We start from the raw sequence: 20,275 nt of genomic DNA on the forward strand, positions 1-20,275 counted from the left end.
CCCTCGTAGGATAAATACTACAGTGTTCGAGTGAAAGGAGCAGATCATTATCTGTTAACAACTATAAACCGTTTATTCCTTTTCGTAAAATCCGTGAATTGAAGGTTCCCGACCATTTGTGGCACCTTTAAGAAGCTCTTTTTCTTTAACATTTTATTAAAATACAGGGGCAATAAACAATAATCCAGACTCAAGACGTGGTCTGAAGGCAGGCGGCAGGTATCGACAGCATGCAAAACACAACGTGACACAACCGAAGGTCGGCAATTGCAACAAGGGTTGTAAATGCAGGTTTTTCCTACTGGTAAACATTACCATTATAAAAATATACTCTAATCTCTTTATATAGAGAGAAATAATTAGGTCATTAAGTGAATGTATAATGTTAAAATTGGTATCCGTTTGAAACTACATTCTACATTCTGTTAAAATTTTAAAGCAAAAAATATAGTTTCATTCTTCACATATTTATTTATTTCAATGTACATTTTATTCGAAATTGTTTGGTTAAAATTATTACTACCAAAAAAGCAAGACTCTTGCAGCAAGACCAAGACCAAGAACAAGACCGGCTAGTGCAAGACCAAGACCAAGACTGCCTTTTAGCTGCAAGACCAAGACTAGCCTGGTCTTGGTCTTGTTATTGTTTTGCTCATCACTAGTGTAAACAAAAATAAAAGTAGTCTTAATCATTTTTTTTTCATTGTTTATTAGTTAATTTTATAAAATAATTTATTCATTTTTAAAGTTTTTAGCCTTATTATACTTTTTATCAAAAAAACCTGGTTTAAACTAAATAAACCTGGTTTAAACCAAAAAACCTGTTTTTTTTGTGGTTTTTTCGAAAAAACCTTGGTTTTTGCCAACCCTGCCTCCAAGTATCCTTTTCTTTGGCAGCTCCACTTCGGTCATCCACCCTCAAAATGTATTTAGCATAGGTTCTCACTTTGTCTATTCACCTCTTCCTTGGTTTTCCTACTGCCTAGAGAACCGTGTGTTCTCTTCGAGGGACAAAACCAGAGACAAAGTTTTTTGTTTGCATTGTTCAAAAATGTCTGTATTTCTACAGGAACGGGGTAGTCAGTAGTAGGAATTATTAATAAGGAGTAGATTAAGAGATAATAGGGAACTTGCATTAATTTTTAAATTCGAAAAAAATGTTATAAATCACAGCAGAACATAATTTAAAACATGTATCAAAGATAAAAAAGTTTTGCTTGTCTTTCGTTTGGCCCCTAAAGACGATTAAAAATTCAAATTAAAACAGGTGGTGCAAAACGAGTCGTGACGTCACTTGGTTTTACGTTTACATTTTTCCAATAAAGTAAACAGAATTTTAAATTAGACGTTATAAACGTCAGTAGAAAATACATTTATGTGACGTTACAAGTGTTTTTGATCGTTTGAACTATTCATAGAAAATTTGTAGTTTACAAAATGGTTTTATTTTCAATAGTAAACCTTCGTTCCTTTCCTTCAAAAGCAGTATAAAACTCCAATTTTAACAAACTGGTATATATTATTACAATGACATACGATAAATGTCATTAGAATATAAATATTTTTGACTTATTCCACGACGATGAGCTGGCCAAATACCCAAGTAGGTGGAGGCCAATAAACTAAAGCAGGAGAAGAAGAATATACCTAAATATAAGGTTATGTCTAGGTATACGCTAACGTGTACGCAAATAAAAAAGTTTGAGTGTCAGTGATTTCTTATTTTTTATTTGTTTAGTGTTTGTTTTTAAATTAACTATGGAGTGTGGACAATTATTTAGTTCTTTTAATGAGTTTAAGAACATTTTAAAACAGTACGAAAAAGATAAGAGACTATAAATTAATATATATTTTTTTAGTTATAAATGAAATAGTATTACCGTCCAAGATTAAAATAAAAGGAAGACCTAAAGCTTTCACAATAATAATTAACTTGTTCTGAAGCTATTATCTTTGTGGCATTTTTGTAATCAACTATTCTAAATGGGAACCAAGCCACAATTTAGCCTAAAGCCTAAAGCCTAAAAAATTGATTTTATTAACGTTTCGACGTCTAAACCGGATGTCGTTGTCAAAATACAAAATATTATTAAATTAAACAAAAATGTTGTTGCATAGTAAAAAATTTTTTCTAATAATTTATTTAATCTGACTGATTTTTGTATTTTGACAATGACATCCGATTTGGACGTCGAAACGTTAATAAAATAATTTTTTTAGTTAAATTGTGGCTTATTTTGTATTTAGAATAGTTGATTATAATAATTCACTTACGTATAAAAATTATTTTAACAATATTTTGTACCTACATGTCATGTCAACTAAATAAATATAATTATTTTGCTAACCTAAATATATACTTTTATATATATATATATATATATATATATATATATATATATATATATATATATATATATATATATATATATATATATACATTGATTTATTACAATTAAGTTTGAAAAATCTGAGTAGTTCTGCTTCCCTTTCCTTAACAAATATTTTTCTATTAAACAAACACTAAACATATCAAAATAGCATGTACCAAAATATATAGTCACTGGGCAAGCTAAATAATGATGCCACTGGCTTGATGAAGTTTAATTCGCGTCTACCTAACTTTTTTTATTTTCGTACACGTTAGCGTGTACCTAGACACAGCGAAATATAACCATAATCAAAACTAATGCAAAACTATGTGACGTCACGGGCCGTTTGAACTATTTTATACCGCAGAAGACTTTAAATATGTATTTCTAAGTTATTACGAGTTTTTGAAGCGTGAAATTTTGGAAATCTCATTTTTAAACAAAACTGAACATTATTATCTAATAAAAAAAATGTGCAAGTTCCCTATTTAGGATTTGATACAGTAAAAATATGATTTTATTTTTCACATGTGAAAAATTGTACCATTTCCTCCAAGAGGGTTTTGCTTATGCTATGCATATACGGTCTTCGAAATATTTTTTCGGAGCATAGGCACTTTCAATGCCATAAGTTAGATTCTTGATTTGCTATTAACCAGTGTAACGTCGCGATGTTTTAAAATTAATTCATTTGTTTGACTGTAATCCCTTTACCGCTGACTATCACACCTTTGCATGCCTTTGCAAGCAAACAATAAGCAAAGTTCCTATGTTCCGAAAAAATATTTCCAATAGTGCAGTGTTCCAATATGTTTCCAGTAGCTGCAAATATGTCCAATATTTGTAACTAACATTGATTTAAAGCTGTTAACCTTTAACTACCCGCGCATCAAGTTATAACATAATTACACGCGTGGCGTACTTTATACACCACAAGAAAATTGAAAATAAGTACACTTAAAAACAGCGGATTTGTTTATTTATTTTTGAAAAAATACATTTAGTTGTTTGTTATAAACCTTATTCGGCATCAGCGAATACTTAAAGTTCCTTCGCAGTAAGCCAATTGGGATTTATAACTGGAATCTGATTCCATGATAAATAAAATTACTAATAAAAAAATTTTTGAAATGTGATTTTTTACATGAGAAAAAGTATTGTTTATAAAGAAAAATATATTTTGTGCCATAATGACTAAAAAACAATCGAAAGATGTATGATACTTATATTACTATAATCGTGGGGTATATTGTCCACCACCGGAAACAACAAATAATATCAACTGTAAATTACTATATTCCCAGAACGCCGATTATAACAAAACTAAAACCAATTGTAAAGCACATTCCAGTGTTAAGTTAGATTGTTAGATAGATAAACAAGGTCAAAAATTGAATTTTTAAATACAGTACAACCTGCCATATCCGGACCTCCCCATATCCGGACGGTTCTGCGCCGTCCGGATCTACCGAAATCTACCGAGAAAGGCAGTCTATTGGATGCTGTTGGACAACGCACTAAAAGAAGAACTAAAAGATGGCGAAATAATGTATTATAATCTATAAAACGTGTCTATCGACGAAAGTTATTGACGGCGTTGATTACTGGAATGTATGAAGGAGAAAACGTTTCAGAGACTGTAAAAGAAGTAGTGGTCTTGATATCCGGATTTTTTCATATCCGGATCGGTCTGTCGCCACATTGATCCGGATATGGCAGGTTTGACTGTATATTTGCAGTAGAGTTCTTATATCTGGCGTACAAAATACGCCAGCGCGTGTAGTTAAAGGTTAATATAGGTGTCCCCTAGATTATTTTGATGTGTGTATATCGAATAGGTTTTTTGTCTATTCCAGTATTCGGTGAAGGCTTCAGAATGCTTATTTTGAAGCTACATTGCTTGGATTGGGAAAAGTGGTTCGAAAATTTTTTAAAACATGCAAAATTCTATTGATTTCACGGAAAATATTTGAAAACCAGTGTTTTTATAGTTATAAATATTTATAAATATTTGTTTTTACCTGGCCCTTCCCAAAAATTAATTATTAGTAATCTCTCGTAGACTGAATGGATGGACTTCTGAATACCAATTAATATAAATTTATTAGGAATTCATTATATTACAATTGCGTAGAGTACCAAAAAATAAAAATTTGATTGCCCTTGAATTATACTGCTGGAATGTTGGATGATTCATTCAGTTAAATGAGTTTATTTAGTTCAACATTCTTTAGATTTTCTATTTTTAAATACATAATATTTTAACCTTTGATATATTTTTGAATGTTTACCTTTGTTTGGGAGATGTCAGTAAAAAAATGCTGTTTGCTTCTTATTACTTTATTTTTATGGTATATTTTGTCTATAAGGAAAAAAACTTGTTATACCTACAGTGGAACAGGAGTGTCATTGACTTTTTTAGTTTTATCTGTCTGGACGATTCTGATGATTAATGTTTGCGATTACGTTGGTTCAAATAATTTTATATTATCGTTGCTAATAAATAATGATTAATTTGATGTGTTGATTTGAAAATGAGAATTAGATTATAAAAATATTTTGTAAGCATACAATATATTAAAAATGAACTACGAACATGAATAATTATTTGAATTATAATATGCTGACTATGATATGATAACTGAAAGATTTTAGAGTAAGTAAGTCTGATTAATCCCTAGCTTTTTAGTCGGCTTGTTCTGTGTATAATGGTCAGATCTGTTGTAATTCATCCTCAATCAATCATCTGTGATTTGTCCATTGTTGAACAAAGGTCTCCTCGAGATATTTCCATCTGTTTCTGTTCTTCGCCTTTGCTACACAATTTAGTCGAAATTCTGTTCTGAGATCATAGAACTCATAGATACATTGTATTAGGGATCTTCGCTTGTCTGCCCTTGGTTTCCACTGAAGCAATTTTTTTATCCATCAATCGTCTTACATTTTTGTAACATATCCCGTCTATCTTAATTTTTGTTCCGTTTGTGAGCAGGGCCCCCGTAACCGGGCGTGCAACGCGTGCGGCGCACGCGGGCGTAACCCCAAAGGGGCGCCTAATCGAAGGTTTTTTAAATAAGAAATATTTATTTTAAATGAGATAATCATTTTTTATATACAATTTTGATTATTTCATGAACAGCTAGAGAAATCTTAAAAATCAAATAATGTTATTACTGAAAAAATAATTATTCCCGTCACGAAATGTTGGACTTACTTACTCCGTCAAAAATATATTACATTTTGTTGTTCCTTCCTAATTTTTTTCTTTGAAGTAGATTGAATTACGCTTGGCATACTATCCAATCCATTTTATGTTGTAAACTAAAACGACGCGACACTCAAAATAGTGAAATAAACATCAAATCACACTCCTTGACGAGTAGAAACATAAATTAACACCCATAAAACGCAACCTAGCAGTTTTACTCCAACAAAAACACAACTTGCTGGATCAAGCAGTTTTACTGGTATAAAGTGAATCTTTTACTCGAATTTATGATAATTACCCTTAAGTAAGCAAATACATACTCTATGAATTATGATTATGTATTTGACTTAAGTATTTTTTCCCTTCTTGTCTATGCGTTTATTACTCACAAACATTATTTACTGTTACTGGTAAATCTTCGATCAAGAGTACCTTATATTTCACAATATCGAAAATTATTATGAAAAGTTGTTCGGAATTAATTAAAAACTATGTTTTAATATGCAATTACATCCTTTCAATTGAATTTTTTTTTCTCAAATTACAGATACCCAACGCCCTTTTCATTTATTACGAATAATGCGATAACTCTTTTATTGTTACTGATTAATTAATTAATAATAATAAAAGAGTTTTCACATCATTTGTAATAACTGAAAAGGGCTAATTATTAATAATAAAAGACATCACATTATTTCTAATAAATGAAAAGGGCATTGTTTAAAAGTACAATTAATGTAAGATAAAAAGTTCTTTCTAAAAAGCTTTGCATGGTCTAAAATCTAAGATGCAACCGTCCTATCAATTTTTTTCAATTTTATATGAGATATATGGAAAAAAATATGAGTTTCGATCAAAACTAAAGAGACTTTCTAGATCACAATATATTTCAATTAGAATGATGTAATTGCATATATGTATAAACATAGTTTTAAATGCTGAACAAATTTTCATAATAACTTTTCAATATTGTGAAAACTAGACGTATTTTGCTCTTGACCGAAATTCATATTTTTTGACATACCTCGTATAAGATTCATAAAATTTGATATTTGATAGTTGCATTCTGAGTTCTAGACAATGCAGAACTTTTTATAAAGAAGTAACTTTTTCTCGTAAAATTAATAATAAAACAGTTTCCCATATGGTTCCTAGCTATGTAGACACACTGTATAAAATTGGTTTTGTAAATTTGAAATGACAAAATATAATTGTTTATTTACTTAAATGTATATTTTTAATTTAAGATGCAGGGTGCTTCATTGATGTTGCAAAAATTTTAAGAGAAAGGCGCAAAATGTCGCCTGTCAAAATTTTCAATGTGTTTTAAATGTATTCATTTTTTTCGAATCCTGAGAAAACTAATAAGTATTTTAAAAAAATTTAAACTTAGAATTAACGATAACTTTATTTCCGATGGCCGAAAGTCCCTTAAAATAAATAAAAAGTTTCTTATGAATTAAATCTTTGCAATTATTAAAAATCACACTAAATTTTCTCTTTTATTTTCACCCCTGTAACTTATTAAAACAAACATTATAGAAGTTTTCAGGGACTTTTGGCCTCAGTAATAATGTAGTCTTTCATTCTGGGTTTAAATTTTTCAAAAATTAGTTTTATACACATTATAGTAGATTTAAAGGGCGCTAAAATATGTCCCGCACGCGGGCGCCAATCAGCCTTGCGGGGCTCTGTTTGTGAGGACTGGTAGAACACACTTGTTGAAAGCTTTCTTATTTAAATGGATTGGGACATTTGCTTTAAACATTTCTCTCACTTTTGCGAATGCAGCCCAATCTAAACTTACTCTTCTGAGTAGTCACATGTGGCCGTCTCGCATTAAGAGGCTAGATCAGCGCGTCATCAATATTTTTTTTTCGAAAGTTCTGCGAACTTTCAACGGTGCGACGGCAGTACGGTAGTGACAGTGACATTATACTGACTATACTATCAAACACGAAGGCACAATATTGTGACAACAATAATTATTATACTCATAGGCGCGCTAAATGTTGCCATGACTTGTATGGTAATGGAATATGTACAATAAGCCAATTAACTACCGGTGTAAAACATGGAGCTTCCAGAGAAGAAAAAAGAAGTTAAACGAGTATTTACACTACGTTTTGTTGTACTGAACCAAAATTACAGATGGTGTGGTAAATTTCTTGAGTGGACAACATGATCCTCTTCGATCTTTGGCTGATCTTAGACTTTCTTGTATGGTCTTCGTTAGTTAGAAGAAGGGATTTGACGTCATGTTGTCAAGATTTTGCCGATTCGTATCTGTATCTGTAACGTTTTTAATATACAGTATCCGGTCAACTTAGACATCAAAATGCTTGGCAAATAACAAAAATTGCCGTAGAGCCAAATTTTGGTGGAGAGCTAGGGTATACCATAACAAATAATAAAGTTTAAAAAGTCCCCATCGATCCCATGTGTGCGTCAAAAGTTACTCGGGGTCAAAGGTCAAAATTTGAGATTTTTTGGATTTTTTTGAAAACGGTAAGTTTTATCAAAAAAAAACCTTAAACCAAAGTTGTAGATCTTAAAATTCTCTACAAAAATAGTCCTTACTATTTTTTTCCTAAGAGTTGCCATTCCTGAGATATCGCGATTCAAAGAGTCACATTATACATGATATGCACACGTTTCCACACCACACCTGTGAGGTAGTGTACTCGGCGCGTTTTTTTACCGTGGTTTCCCCTGTAGGCCTACTCCACTAACTGTTTTGACAATTTTAGGATAATTTAAGGAAACAATACCGGTCAAGTTCTAGATATTACCTTATTATTGATATTGATTATTGATATTGCTATTGATTATTAGGTTAACTATTGTTTTGATTTCTTTAGATATTTTAATCAGATTCATATTCTTGAAAGTCTACTTCAACAGTCAAGTCTTCTTCGATTTCATCTTCTTCCTCTTCCTCTTGCTGGATGTTCAAAAATTGTTCAAATGTGACTGAGTCATTGGTCTCTTCATTAAAATCACAGGAGTCTTCCTCTGTTGTACTAAACTGGACATTTGAGCAAGACTGACCTTGGCAGTTGGTACACACTAGAGAACACAGCAACCCGACTTTTTTACATCCACATTTGGCACTACAACCTTTTTTGCAATTGCAAAAAATAGTGTTAAGGAGTTTTTCTGGAGCAGGTGGGAGTAAGGTTTTAATCGGTTCCAGAGTGTTATATATATATTAATTTCCAACCCCAGTCTTCTGGATTCAGTTCATTGCCTAGCCATGTTTGAACTTGATAATATACTCGATACAAATGTTGAAAAGCAGATGCTGATGTTGGAGGAAGACAAGATAGTTGTACTTGTTTCTTGTTTCGCGTATTTTTTACAAAAGTTAAGTATCGGTATTTATCAAGACAAATAATGTTTTTTGGAGCTCCATAAACCGATACATATACCGATACTTAACTTTTGTAAAAAATACGCGAAACAAGAAACAAGTACAACTATCTTGTCTTCCTCCAACATCAGCATCTGCTTTTCAACATTTGTATCGAGTATATTATCAAGTTCAAACATGGCTAGGCAATGAACTGAATCCAGAAGACTGGGGTTGGAAATTAATATATATAATACTCTGGAACCGATTAAAACCTTACTCCCACCTGCTCCAGAAAAACTGCTTAACAATATTTTTTGCAATTGCAAAAAAGGTTGTAGTGCCAAATGTGGATGTAAAAAAGTCGGGTTGCTGTGTTCTCTAGTGTGTACCAACTGCCAAGGTCAGCCTTGCTCAAATGTCCAGTTTAGTACAACAGAGGAAGACTCCTGTGATTTTAATGAAGGGACCAATGACTCAGTCACATTTGAACAATTTTTGAACATCCAGCAAGAGGAAGAGGAAGAAGATGAAATCGAAGAAGACTTGACTGTTGAAGTAGACTTTCAAGAATATGAATCTGATTAAAATATCTAAAGAAATCAAAACAATAGTTAACCTAATAATCAATAGCAATATCAATAATCAATATCAATAATAAGGTAATATCTAGAACTTGACCGGTATTGTTTCCTTAAATTATCCTAAAATTGTCAAAACAGTTAGTGGAGTAGGCCTACAGGGGAAACCACGGTAAAAAAACGCGCCGAGTACACTACCTCACAGGTGTGGTGTGGAAACGTGTGCATATCATGTATAATGTGACTCTTTGAATCGCGATATCTCAGGAATGGCAACTCTTAGGAAAAAAATAGTAAGGACTATTTTTGTAGAGAATTTTAAGATCTACAACTTTGGTTTAAGGTTTTTTTTGATAAAACTTACCATTTTCGAAAAAAATCCAAAAAATCTCAAATTTTGACCTTTGACCCCGAATAACTTTTGACGCACACATGGGATCGATGGGGACTTTTTAAACTTTATTTGTTATGGTATACCCTAGCTCTCCACCAAAATTTGGCTCTCCGGCAATTTTTGTTATTTGAAATGTCTATATAGACCGGGTTAAAGATTTTAATTCTTGTTGATTGATGTTGCTGTTGCCTCATTTTGAACATGAGGTTTGTTCTAGCATCAGTTTCAAACGGTTTGAAACCATCAGCGAATAGTGGACCAGCGCGAGTAGAGGGCATAGATAGCACTGGCGACTGTATTATGTTCTCTCACTTAGTCCCTTATATCGTAACCATTCTGTTCCAGAGGAGGCAGGGGACATAAATTTTTTACACACATTACACTGTTTTGTTTACTTTGCTATTTTGCTTTGAGTTGTTAAAGATATCGAAAAAAGTTATTTGAACAAGTTGTTCCAAATATTATTCTATTCTAACCACACATACCAAAAATCATGACAAAATTCGCACTTTTAGTTTTTTCATTATATGTAGTCAGGACACTAAAATTGGTTTTAAAATTGGATTTCTACCCAATATTCAGGTTTACATATTTGAGTAGCACAACCCGTTAAGGTTCTTATGAGTCCTCTCTTTTGTTTAGAATCTGGTGATTCGAGTTGTTGAAATAACGGTTTATGTGCGTTGGCTTTCAGTATACCCTGCACTCAAGTTTTGAGTTCCTTTTTCGTTCTTCTAGAGACGCAATATGTCTGTTCTCTATTTCTGTGTTTAAGTGGATCTTAAGGTTTAGATAATTTATCAAATTTGAAGAAATTTGTAACTTGACATTCCTCGTTCGTAGCTACAGATAACAAAATTGTCATCCACATAATGAAACTAACACAATGGCTTTTATCTGCTAATTATAGGCCTGATTGTTCGAATTTTTTCTATAATTCGTCTTACATTAATTAAAAAGCCATTGTGTTGGTTTTAGTTGTTTAGTTTTTGATATTTTTAATTGATACAATTGTTTTCTTTATCCTGAATTGCTGACTGACATTGCAGGTTTTTCTTACGCATATCTTTTATTTTTCTATGTAAATTGAAGTCATAATTTTTTTTATAGATCTTCAATTTCATAATATTTGTCTTGTAATCATGTCCATTCCAATGTCTTGTAATCATGTCCAATCATTTCCATTATCTGTAGAATTTCATTCATCTATTCTTGCTCTTTTGCTATTGTACTTAATTTTAGTTCATTTCTGTAATAGTAAAGGCGTTTTTATTTGATATTTCCCTCATTTTCTTGTTAAACCCAAGATCTACTGCTTTCTATATATTTGAGTCTGGTAAGTTTTTCCCTGGCGAGTGTATAGTACATTCTTAAAATTCAATTCGGAACATTCAGGAAGAATAGAATAAGAAATAATTTGGGAGTCAGATGAGGAAGCGGTGCTTTTAGGCTGGATCGATCGTGCATAATATGTAATATCTTCACTTTTGAACAGGCAACCAAAGATTATTGCCTGTTGAATTTAATTACATATAATTTTTGTAGATTTACAAAAGTCTTATTTAAGTTTCATTTCTTATTTTAAACATATGTATTTTGGTTCCATGTAATTTATAGCTTTTAATGTATGATTTTGCTAGATATTTATACATAAAATGTATCTCCAGAAGTATAGAGTATACAGTGATGAGTGCGCTAATAACCGGCAAAATAACAAAACATATTAATTTGTGAGATAAAAAGAGATGAAACTAGTAAAGGTGGGAAATTTAGTGATATAAACCTATAAATATACATTATATTGATTGATTCTCACGTTTGGACATATCGGACGAATTTGGCAACTACCACTGTCACAGTGACAGTTTTAGTTGACATACTCCTCTGATACGTCTAAAGGTGGGAAACAATCAATATAATGTAAATTTATAGGTTTCTATCGCTAAATTTTCCACCTTCACTAGTTTCATCTCTTTTTATCTCATAACTTAATATGTCTTCCATCTTTTGCGTTATTTCGCCGGTTATTAGCGCGCTCATCACTGTATATCAGAGTATAAAGGATCTGCTTTGTATTTAAAATAATAAAAATGTTTATTTTCATTTATAGATACACAAAATTATCGGCTTCGCCCCATCCCTCCTTCAAGTCATAATGATGTCTGACTGTGATATGCCTGTTCGTCAAGCTGGCGCCATTTATCTCAAAAACCTCATCTCAACTAATTGGCAGGATAGAGAAGCAGAAGCGGGACAACCGATACCTTTTGCTCTACATGAACAAGACCGAGCGCTTATTAGAGACAGTATAGTGGATGCTGTAGTCCATGCACCAGATTTGATTAGAACTCAACTGTGCACTTGTGTTAATCACATGGTCAAGCATGACTTTCCAGGAAGATGGACACAGATTGTTGACAAAGTAAGTTTTTTGAAGTAATACTTCTTTAGGCGCGATTGGGAAAAGTGTTGAGAGTTAATCTTTATAAAAGCAACACACAGTGGTTCCAAATGCTGACAACGTGGTCATGAGGTACAATAAAAAGTCCCTATTTAGGGATTTTCACGTTTAGAGTTGTTTTCTCATACTCTTGTAGAATCCTAATACGCGGGTATAAGGATCAGACCGCATCTATTCTTATTCATAACTAGGGCCAAGTGAGTCATGTACGACCTTATTTTGGCCGGCAGTGAAAGTAAAAAAGAATGTGTAAATTGAAAACGTTGTAAAACGTTTTGTAGTTTATCAATTTTATTGCTGTAAAGCAGATTCTTCTTTTTCACGTATGTGAGATAAAAGTTGACCAGAGATTTGATAACAATAAATGGATAGAATTTTTTAATGAATAAACAGTAAAAATATACTTGAAATAATCAAAATTTCCTAAAAATACATAATTCTTCAATTAATGTTTATTAATCTCAAAATGTACAGTCAGGGGCCTGATTCTAATTCATTTCGACGTCGCAATTTAATTTCGAGTCCGCCATGATGGTCGCAATTTATAGCGATTCTTATTCATTTCGATATTAGTTACAACTGGGGATATTAACGTTATCATTTTGACACTGCTCAGAATTTGGGTTGGCGCTCCGGTTTATTGGATTTATTGGCTACGCAACCAGCGAAACATTTGTTAATAGTCTGGGAAAATTATCGAAAAAATGCCATTTTTGGGAAAAGTTATTTACCAGCTATTTTATTGCTAAAATCGAATCTTAAGATTGCATATATTAGTAATATGGGGTATGACAAGTCCGCAGAAAGTGTGTTATTTTATTTATAAATAAATTAGCACTCCTAAATCTTCTTTTTTTTTTCAATTGGTGCTCTGTAACTCCTAAGATTTTTTCTTTAAACCAAAAACACTCAAATAAAAATTCACCGTAATTTCGTTCTGCACAAAGTTATTTTTTTCCGATTTCCTTCAACAAAAATTTTATTCGGAAAATCCGAGTTTTTCCAAAAAATTTGCAATTTTCAATTAAAATTTTAGGGAAGTAATTATTTATCAATAATTAAATAAATTGATGACATTAAAGATTTTTTTATATAATAGTAGTTTATACAGTGCGGTGGAATAAGTGTTACCCCCCTGTTAAAACTTGTTTATTTTAAAAATAAAAGCAAAACGCTCGGACATGTCGATTTTCAAACTAACCATAGTATATTATAGCATAAACTTTTCGAACTTTACGCGATCCCTCTTCAGGTGACAGCCATAACTTTGATTTTTTTAAATGGTAAAGTACTTCATGTGACACCTCATTTAAAAGCTCTCAAAATACTAATTTCAAAAATGTATAATACCTTACTCCTATTTGAGAGAGTAGTCGCAAAATTTCGGTAGAATTATTTTTAAATACATTCATTCAGTATTCATTCAGTTTTGAAAAATTTAAACGCAGAATGAAATATTACGGTATTATCGAGAGTAAAGAGTCCCTAAGAACTTCTATAATGTTTATTTTAATATGTCAGGAGTGAAAAAAAGAGAAAATTTAGTCTAATATTTAATTTCAAATATGTCATTCAAAATAAACTTTTATTTAGTCTAAGGGACTTTCAGCCCTTCATAATAATCTAATCTTTCATTATGCGTTTAAATTTTTCAAAAATACTTATTCGTTTTCTCAGAATTCGAAAAAAATAAATGCATTTTAAAATATTTCGACCGAAGTTTTGCGCCTACGCTCTCAAATAGGAGTAAATTATTATACATTTTTGTAATCAGTATTTTAAAAGCTTTTAAATGAGGTGTCACATGATGTACCATTTAAAAAAAATCAAAGTTATGTCTTGTCACCTGAAGAGGGATCGCGTAAAGTTCGAAACGTTGATGCTATAATATACTATGATTAGTCTAAAAATCGAATTGTCTGAGCGCTTTGCTTATATTCTTGAAATAAACAAGTAAACAGGGGGGGGGGTAACACTTATTCCACCGCACTGTAGCGATGTAATAGTTTAGCAATAATTAAAATGTTAATTAAAAAATTTCGGTCGAAATAATAATTAGAAAGATTATACACCAGAATAACTATGATCTTCGTATATAAAAGCACTGTATACCTATTCAACGTACTTTACAGAATTGAAATTGGACTATTTGAGCGGTCTCAGGAATGTTATAAAGAAACAATTTTTTGGCTTATAAACAAATAGAACCCCTCAGAAAATATTAGATTAAATTAAATTAAGTTAACGCTGTTGAAAAGGGCACGGCTTCTGTGCACTTTTCGAAGAAAAAAAATTGAATTACGAGGAGTGGTTCCATGTATGACCGGTCAAAATTGACCAGTATTTGCGACAGAGTTGTAAACAACAGGATTTTAATCTTTGAACCATTACCTTTTTATCCCGGTCCTCTTTGTACATACAAATTCTCATATCTTCGAGACACTCATAACAAAGAAGATTTATGTCCCCAAGTTATTTAATTATTGATAAATAATTACTTCCCTTACATTTTAGTTGAAAATTAAAGATTTTGTTTGGAAAATCCGAATTTTCCGAGGAAAATTTCCGTCGAAGGAAATCGGAAAAAATTGTCAATGTGCAGAATTAAGTTACATTAAATTTTTATGTGAGTGTTTTTGGTTTGAAGTTAAAATTTTCTGAGTTATAGAGCAATGATTTTAAAAAAAGATTTCGGAGCGCTAATTTGTTTATAAACAAAATAGCACACTTTCTGTGGACTTTGCATAGCTATATTACTAATATATGAGATCTTAAGATTTGGTTTCAGCATGTCCAGCAATAAAATAGCTGGCAATTAATTTTCCTTGTTTTATATTAATTTTCCCAGATTATTACCTTAAATCTTTCATTGAGTTGATAATTCACGTGTGGACATTCTCAATTGTTATATTTCTAATTTAATACTATTCTATCTAATTCTAATTACTCAAAACCAGTAAATTTCAATAAAACCCAGCCATGTTCATACCTTTTGCTTTAGTTTTCCTTGCAAGAAACAAACAAAACGCATCTCCTAATCTAAACCAAACCCCAACAATAATTTCGACTCGAAATTATAATATCAACCACTTTTTTGGAGTCGCTATTAATTTCGATAGTCGCTATTTTGTGACGTCATTTCGTTAGTTCAACTAAAATCCACAAGGCCCGCACAGTCGCATTTCAACGTCGCCATATTGAAAGCGACTTGTTTTCAGTCGAAATTTGAATGAGAATCAGGGCCCAGAAGATACAAAATCACATTGGTTTAGCTGCCTTTAACTGCCTTTGCATTGATGGCAATTATTTGAATACAAAAGTGTGAAATGACGGGTATTACATTATTCTGGCGATTGTTGCGTATGTATACAGGGTTGTACATAAGTAATAGGTTCTGTATAATGTACTTCAAAAAGAAAATGTACTGATAATCAGCAATTTCAAACGTCCCTTATAATGTAATATTCCAAAAAATATGCGTTTAATATCAAATTTCTTTCAAAATCAAATTTGACAAAAAAATTTACGTTTTGATTGATATTTTCAGTTTTTTTCTGCCATGTTGGATCCGCCATTTTGTTTAAAAAAATGTCAGATTCATAATCAGTGATGCCAAAAACCTTTAAGTACGAAAGTAATTCCGAAGTGTATGAACAATATACGCTTTTAAAGGTTCATGATCACGTTTTCGGCATTTGGAACCACAGTGCGACAGTATGAAGTACGCGCATACCGACAGTATGAAGTTAGTTGCTAAATCTTTCAAGTTGCGTATGTATCAATATAAATAAAGTGTGAAAAAAATATATTAGTGTTTTTAGTAAACATATTTATTATAATTTTTGTGTCTTTGGATTTGTCTTCGTTAGGAATATGATTACCTTTAAAATATAAAAAGAAAATTAAGAATTTGTGTAGAAAATCTGACGTTTTTTGATTTTCTACGATTCGTCAAGGGAAAAGTAATTGCGGGGAGGCTACAGTTCATAAAAAATGACGTGTTAACGTTATTTTTAATTTTTGGTATTATTTTAATAAGTACATAAGTACAAAATGTTTAAAATACATATATTTATTTCGTTGAAATCATAGTAATGCATATAAGTATAACTTCTTATGTGCGTACGAAGTACACATACTCTTTTTTTAATGAAGAATCACAACTTTATTTTGTGACATATATTATTTTATCACATATTTTATTTTGTTCTGTATATCAACAACCGTTTTTGTTTACCAGATCAGCGTCTACTTATCAAATCCAGACCCAAACGGTTGGCAAGGAGCTTTCCTATGTCTTTATCAACTAGTAAAGAACTTCGAATATAAAAAAGCTGAAGAAAGAGGGCCTCTCCATGAAGCTATGAACCTCCTACTTCCTCAGCTCTACCAATTAGAAGTTAGATTATTACCTGACACATCTGAACAGTCAGTACTTCTACAGAAAGAAGGATTAAAGGTCTATTTTGCCCTTACACAGTATATTTTGCCTTTAGATTTGATTAGTAAAGATGCTTTTGCTCAATGGATGGAAGTCTGCAGACAGGTGAGAATAATATGTGTATTACTAATAGACCAGTTGCTGATAATGTATTCCTAAACCGAACATTATCTTCAGAGTTAATTATTTTGGTGCTTGGATATATCAGTTTTTTTTTTTCTATTTTTTCTTTTGAACAAATTAATTTTTAATAGTTCTATCCTAAAACAAACTGCAGTTTTAATCACAATCTTTTCAAATACGCAGTTACGAAATCTTATTCTTTAAGTACCATGCCCTAATGTTAGACGTGGGTAGCTTCCATGACAATTTGCCGATATCGATCTCGATCTTGCGTGGCATATAACAATTAATCTGCTGATCAGCCAGTCCATTGACGAAGGTATTGGAGCCATGAATATTATTTCGTCCTACCAATTCCTCTTTTTCCGTCGATCTTTCCATTGAGTATTAACTGTCCCAAGTAGCACCGAATGAGTTTATTAAGTATTTCAAGGATGCTTTAAAACTGCAGAATAAAACTAAAATTAAAACCATTTGGTTTTTAAGTAAACCTTAAGGTTGCAATAAAACCGCTTTCAGCATAAAAAGACCCACTCTGAAAGAGGTCAATAAAACCAAAAATAAAAACCTTCTTAAAACTTTGTTTTCTTAAGCAACTGGTTTTAAAGCTGCTGTGAAGGTGCTTTTAAAACCATGTTAAAAGACACTTTAAGCGCAGGTAGTTTTATAGCAAACTTAAAAAGGTTTCTAAATGGAGACTTCTAAAGACAATTTACCATATTAAATGATTTTTTAAACCCATATACTCCATATTATAGGCCAACAAATTTTTACATGTGTTATGATAGGTAGATACGTATTTGTAACCATAAAATAATAAAAAGTACTTGGTTATTTCGGACTGTCAAAGTTGAAAAACACTTGCGCACCCAACTTTATTGATAATGTTAACAAAAGTAGGTCTAAATATCGCAGGCGCCCTAAAATTTCTGACTTTTGGCGATTAAAAAATAAAAATAATAAAAAAATTTAAATCCGAAAAATATTAATTTGACAGAAAAATAATTTTATCTACAATTTTAATGTTTTAATGTTAAAATAAATCGATTTTATGTCTTTAAGTCGTTTATTTATAATTTTTATGTAACCCTTATATTGTAATCTATCATGGCTTTCAGCATCTCCAGAAAGCAATATGGGCGAATTCCAAATAAAACTATTTAGCTTATCGACAGAGAATTGTTAAGATCAAATGGTTTTATTTTATACCTTTGCAAGAGCTTATATCCTACATAAAAGCAAGGTTGCCTTGGAATTAAAACCGTTTAGTTTTAATGCTGCTGTCAATAATGCCACTCGGTTTTAATGTGAATCTAACCTAAAATATAGGCGTCGTAATGTTGTGTGTGTTATATTTTTCTTTTAAAATGACCAGTTCGTTTATATTTTAAGTATTTGCGACTTATTTCTTCCATATTAACTGTACTTCCACTTTTTACAACACACTACACCACTGTTTCGCTCTAAAACAAATGGGCGACCATTTTGGACATGAAAGAAGATGGGATGCGATTAGTTTTATTGTTTCTAACAAGAAGCATGGTTTAGTCTTTACGATAACCAAATTGATTCAGTTAAGAGCGTTTGGTTTTAATATAGCCTACTAATTGCTTTTAAGAAAGCAACTTTAAAGAAAACTAAAAAAATAGTTTTAAGGCATGTTTTAGTGACATAATAGTCTTGAGATCAAGTAGTTTTAATAATAGGTTTTATTAGTCATATTAGGAGAATCTTTAAAACTAAAAGGTAACAAACTAGAATCTAATAAAACCAAACATTCCGGAAGATCTTCATAAATCCGATTAGTTTTAAATTGAACTGAGAATAAACCATTTTAAAACTACAATAAGACAAATTATCTATTAAGATTAATTCTGTGGCTTGGTTCTAAAAGGGCCAATGTCAAAATTTAACTTTTTTGTACAGCTCTATTTACAATTTAATATTGACAAAACAAAACGAAAAAAATTGACATTGGCCATTTTAACACAAAGTTACATACTGTGGCTTTCTGTTAAAATGGTCAGTGTCAATTTTTTGCGTTTTGATTTGTCAATATTAAATTGTAAATAGAGCTGTACAAAAAAGTGAAATTTTGACATTGGCTTTTTTAGAACCAAGCCACAGAATTAGTCTTATTTGATACTCTTATTAGATGCTTTAAAACTAGTGACAAATGCTTAACAGTTTTAAAGTTCTGGCAGTATATCTGCAAGGTAACTTTAAAACCATTATTTTCTTATTTACCTCAATAAAACCTTTATAAACCTTAAATAAAACTAATATGTTTTTATTGTGCTACTTGGGGTAGTATCCAGTATCTGCTGCCTTTCATTATATACCATCAGTCACCTTCGCCTTGACTTATTCTGTTTAAAACTTCTATGTTTGAAATGCGTTGAACCTATGATATTTTGAGCATTCTATGATATGACCTCATATCGAAGGCTTCTAATTTGTTCATTATATTAACCTTCATGATCCAGGTTTTACATCAATACAGGATACACATAACATTTTAGGAACTTGATCCTCTTGCAATTTCTATCCGAGTTTTAATTTCTTCATCAGGATTTAGTGTCTTATTTATCCAACATTCTAGGTATTTAAAATGGTTAACTTTTGTTATCGGTTCATTGTTGACAATTAATTGCATAGGGCCTACATCTTGTTTACTAACCACAACTAACCTTGTCTTTGATGTATTTGTGGCAAGTCCGATATTGGAGCATTCTCTACAGAGCCGGATTAAAGGGGGCGCAGGCTGGGCAGCTGCCCGGGCCCCCCACAAAGCCCCAAACTTAAAAAAATCAGCACATTATTCATATAGAATAATCTTTGTCAATCAATAGGGAACTTGCAAAAATTTTTAAATATTAAAATGATATTAAAAAACATAAGGTAACATGATCTTAAAACATAAGGTAACATGATCTTAAAACGCTTGCATGCGAAAAAAACAAATATTTTTAACCCGTGCGCTAATTACGACGTTTTGAAAATGCTATAAAATTCAAATATCTTAGGAGGCTCTTGAACGTCCTTCTATTGGTTCGACGTCACCGGCCACGGTGAACCGGCGGAAACAACGCGATTAAGGTAGGTATCACGGGTATATTACATTTTAATCGTCTTTAATGAAAAATTCCTAGGTATTATTTATGTTCATCTTATATATTGTAATAAGTAGTTCCCCAATCAGCTTAGTTTTAAACTGAAATTGATAAAGTTGAGTGCTACTAAAGTTGAGTGCTACCTTGTAAAGAGTTTAAAACGCATAATATGACGGACGAGGGTTTTTCAAAAGGTCAATCTGACTAACTTACCTACCGTTGATGTCTTC

The 20,275-nt window shown here is 31.5% G+C and overlaps 1 protein-coding gene across 1 annotated transcript in view; it reads left to right on the forward strand.

Annotated features, from left to right (window-relative positions):
• Nucleotides 1-20,275, forward strand: part of LOC126884552 (importin-7) — a 112,172-nt gene that overhangs the window by 32,801 nt on the left and 59,096 nt on the right. Inside the window, exons 2-3 of the mRNA XM_050650511.1 lie at nt 12,018-12,329; nt 16,609-16,914. Coding sequence (XP_050506468.1) covers nt 12,018-12,329; nt 16,609-16,914 — 618 coding nt within the window. The remainder of the gene's footprint in view (nt 1-12,017; nt 12,330-16,608; nt 16,915-20,275) is intronic.

This window comes from Diabrotica virgifera, chromosome 5 (assembly GCF_917563875.1).
Source record: "Diabrotica virgifera virgifera chromosome 5, PGI_DIABVI_V3a".
NCBI classification, from domain to species: Eukaryota; Metazoa; Arthropoda; class Insecta; order Coleoptera; family Chrysomelidae; genus Diabrotica; species Diabrotica virgifera.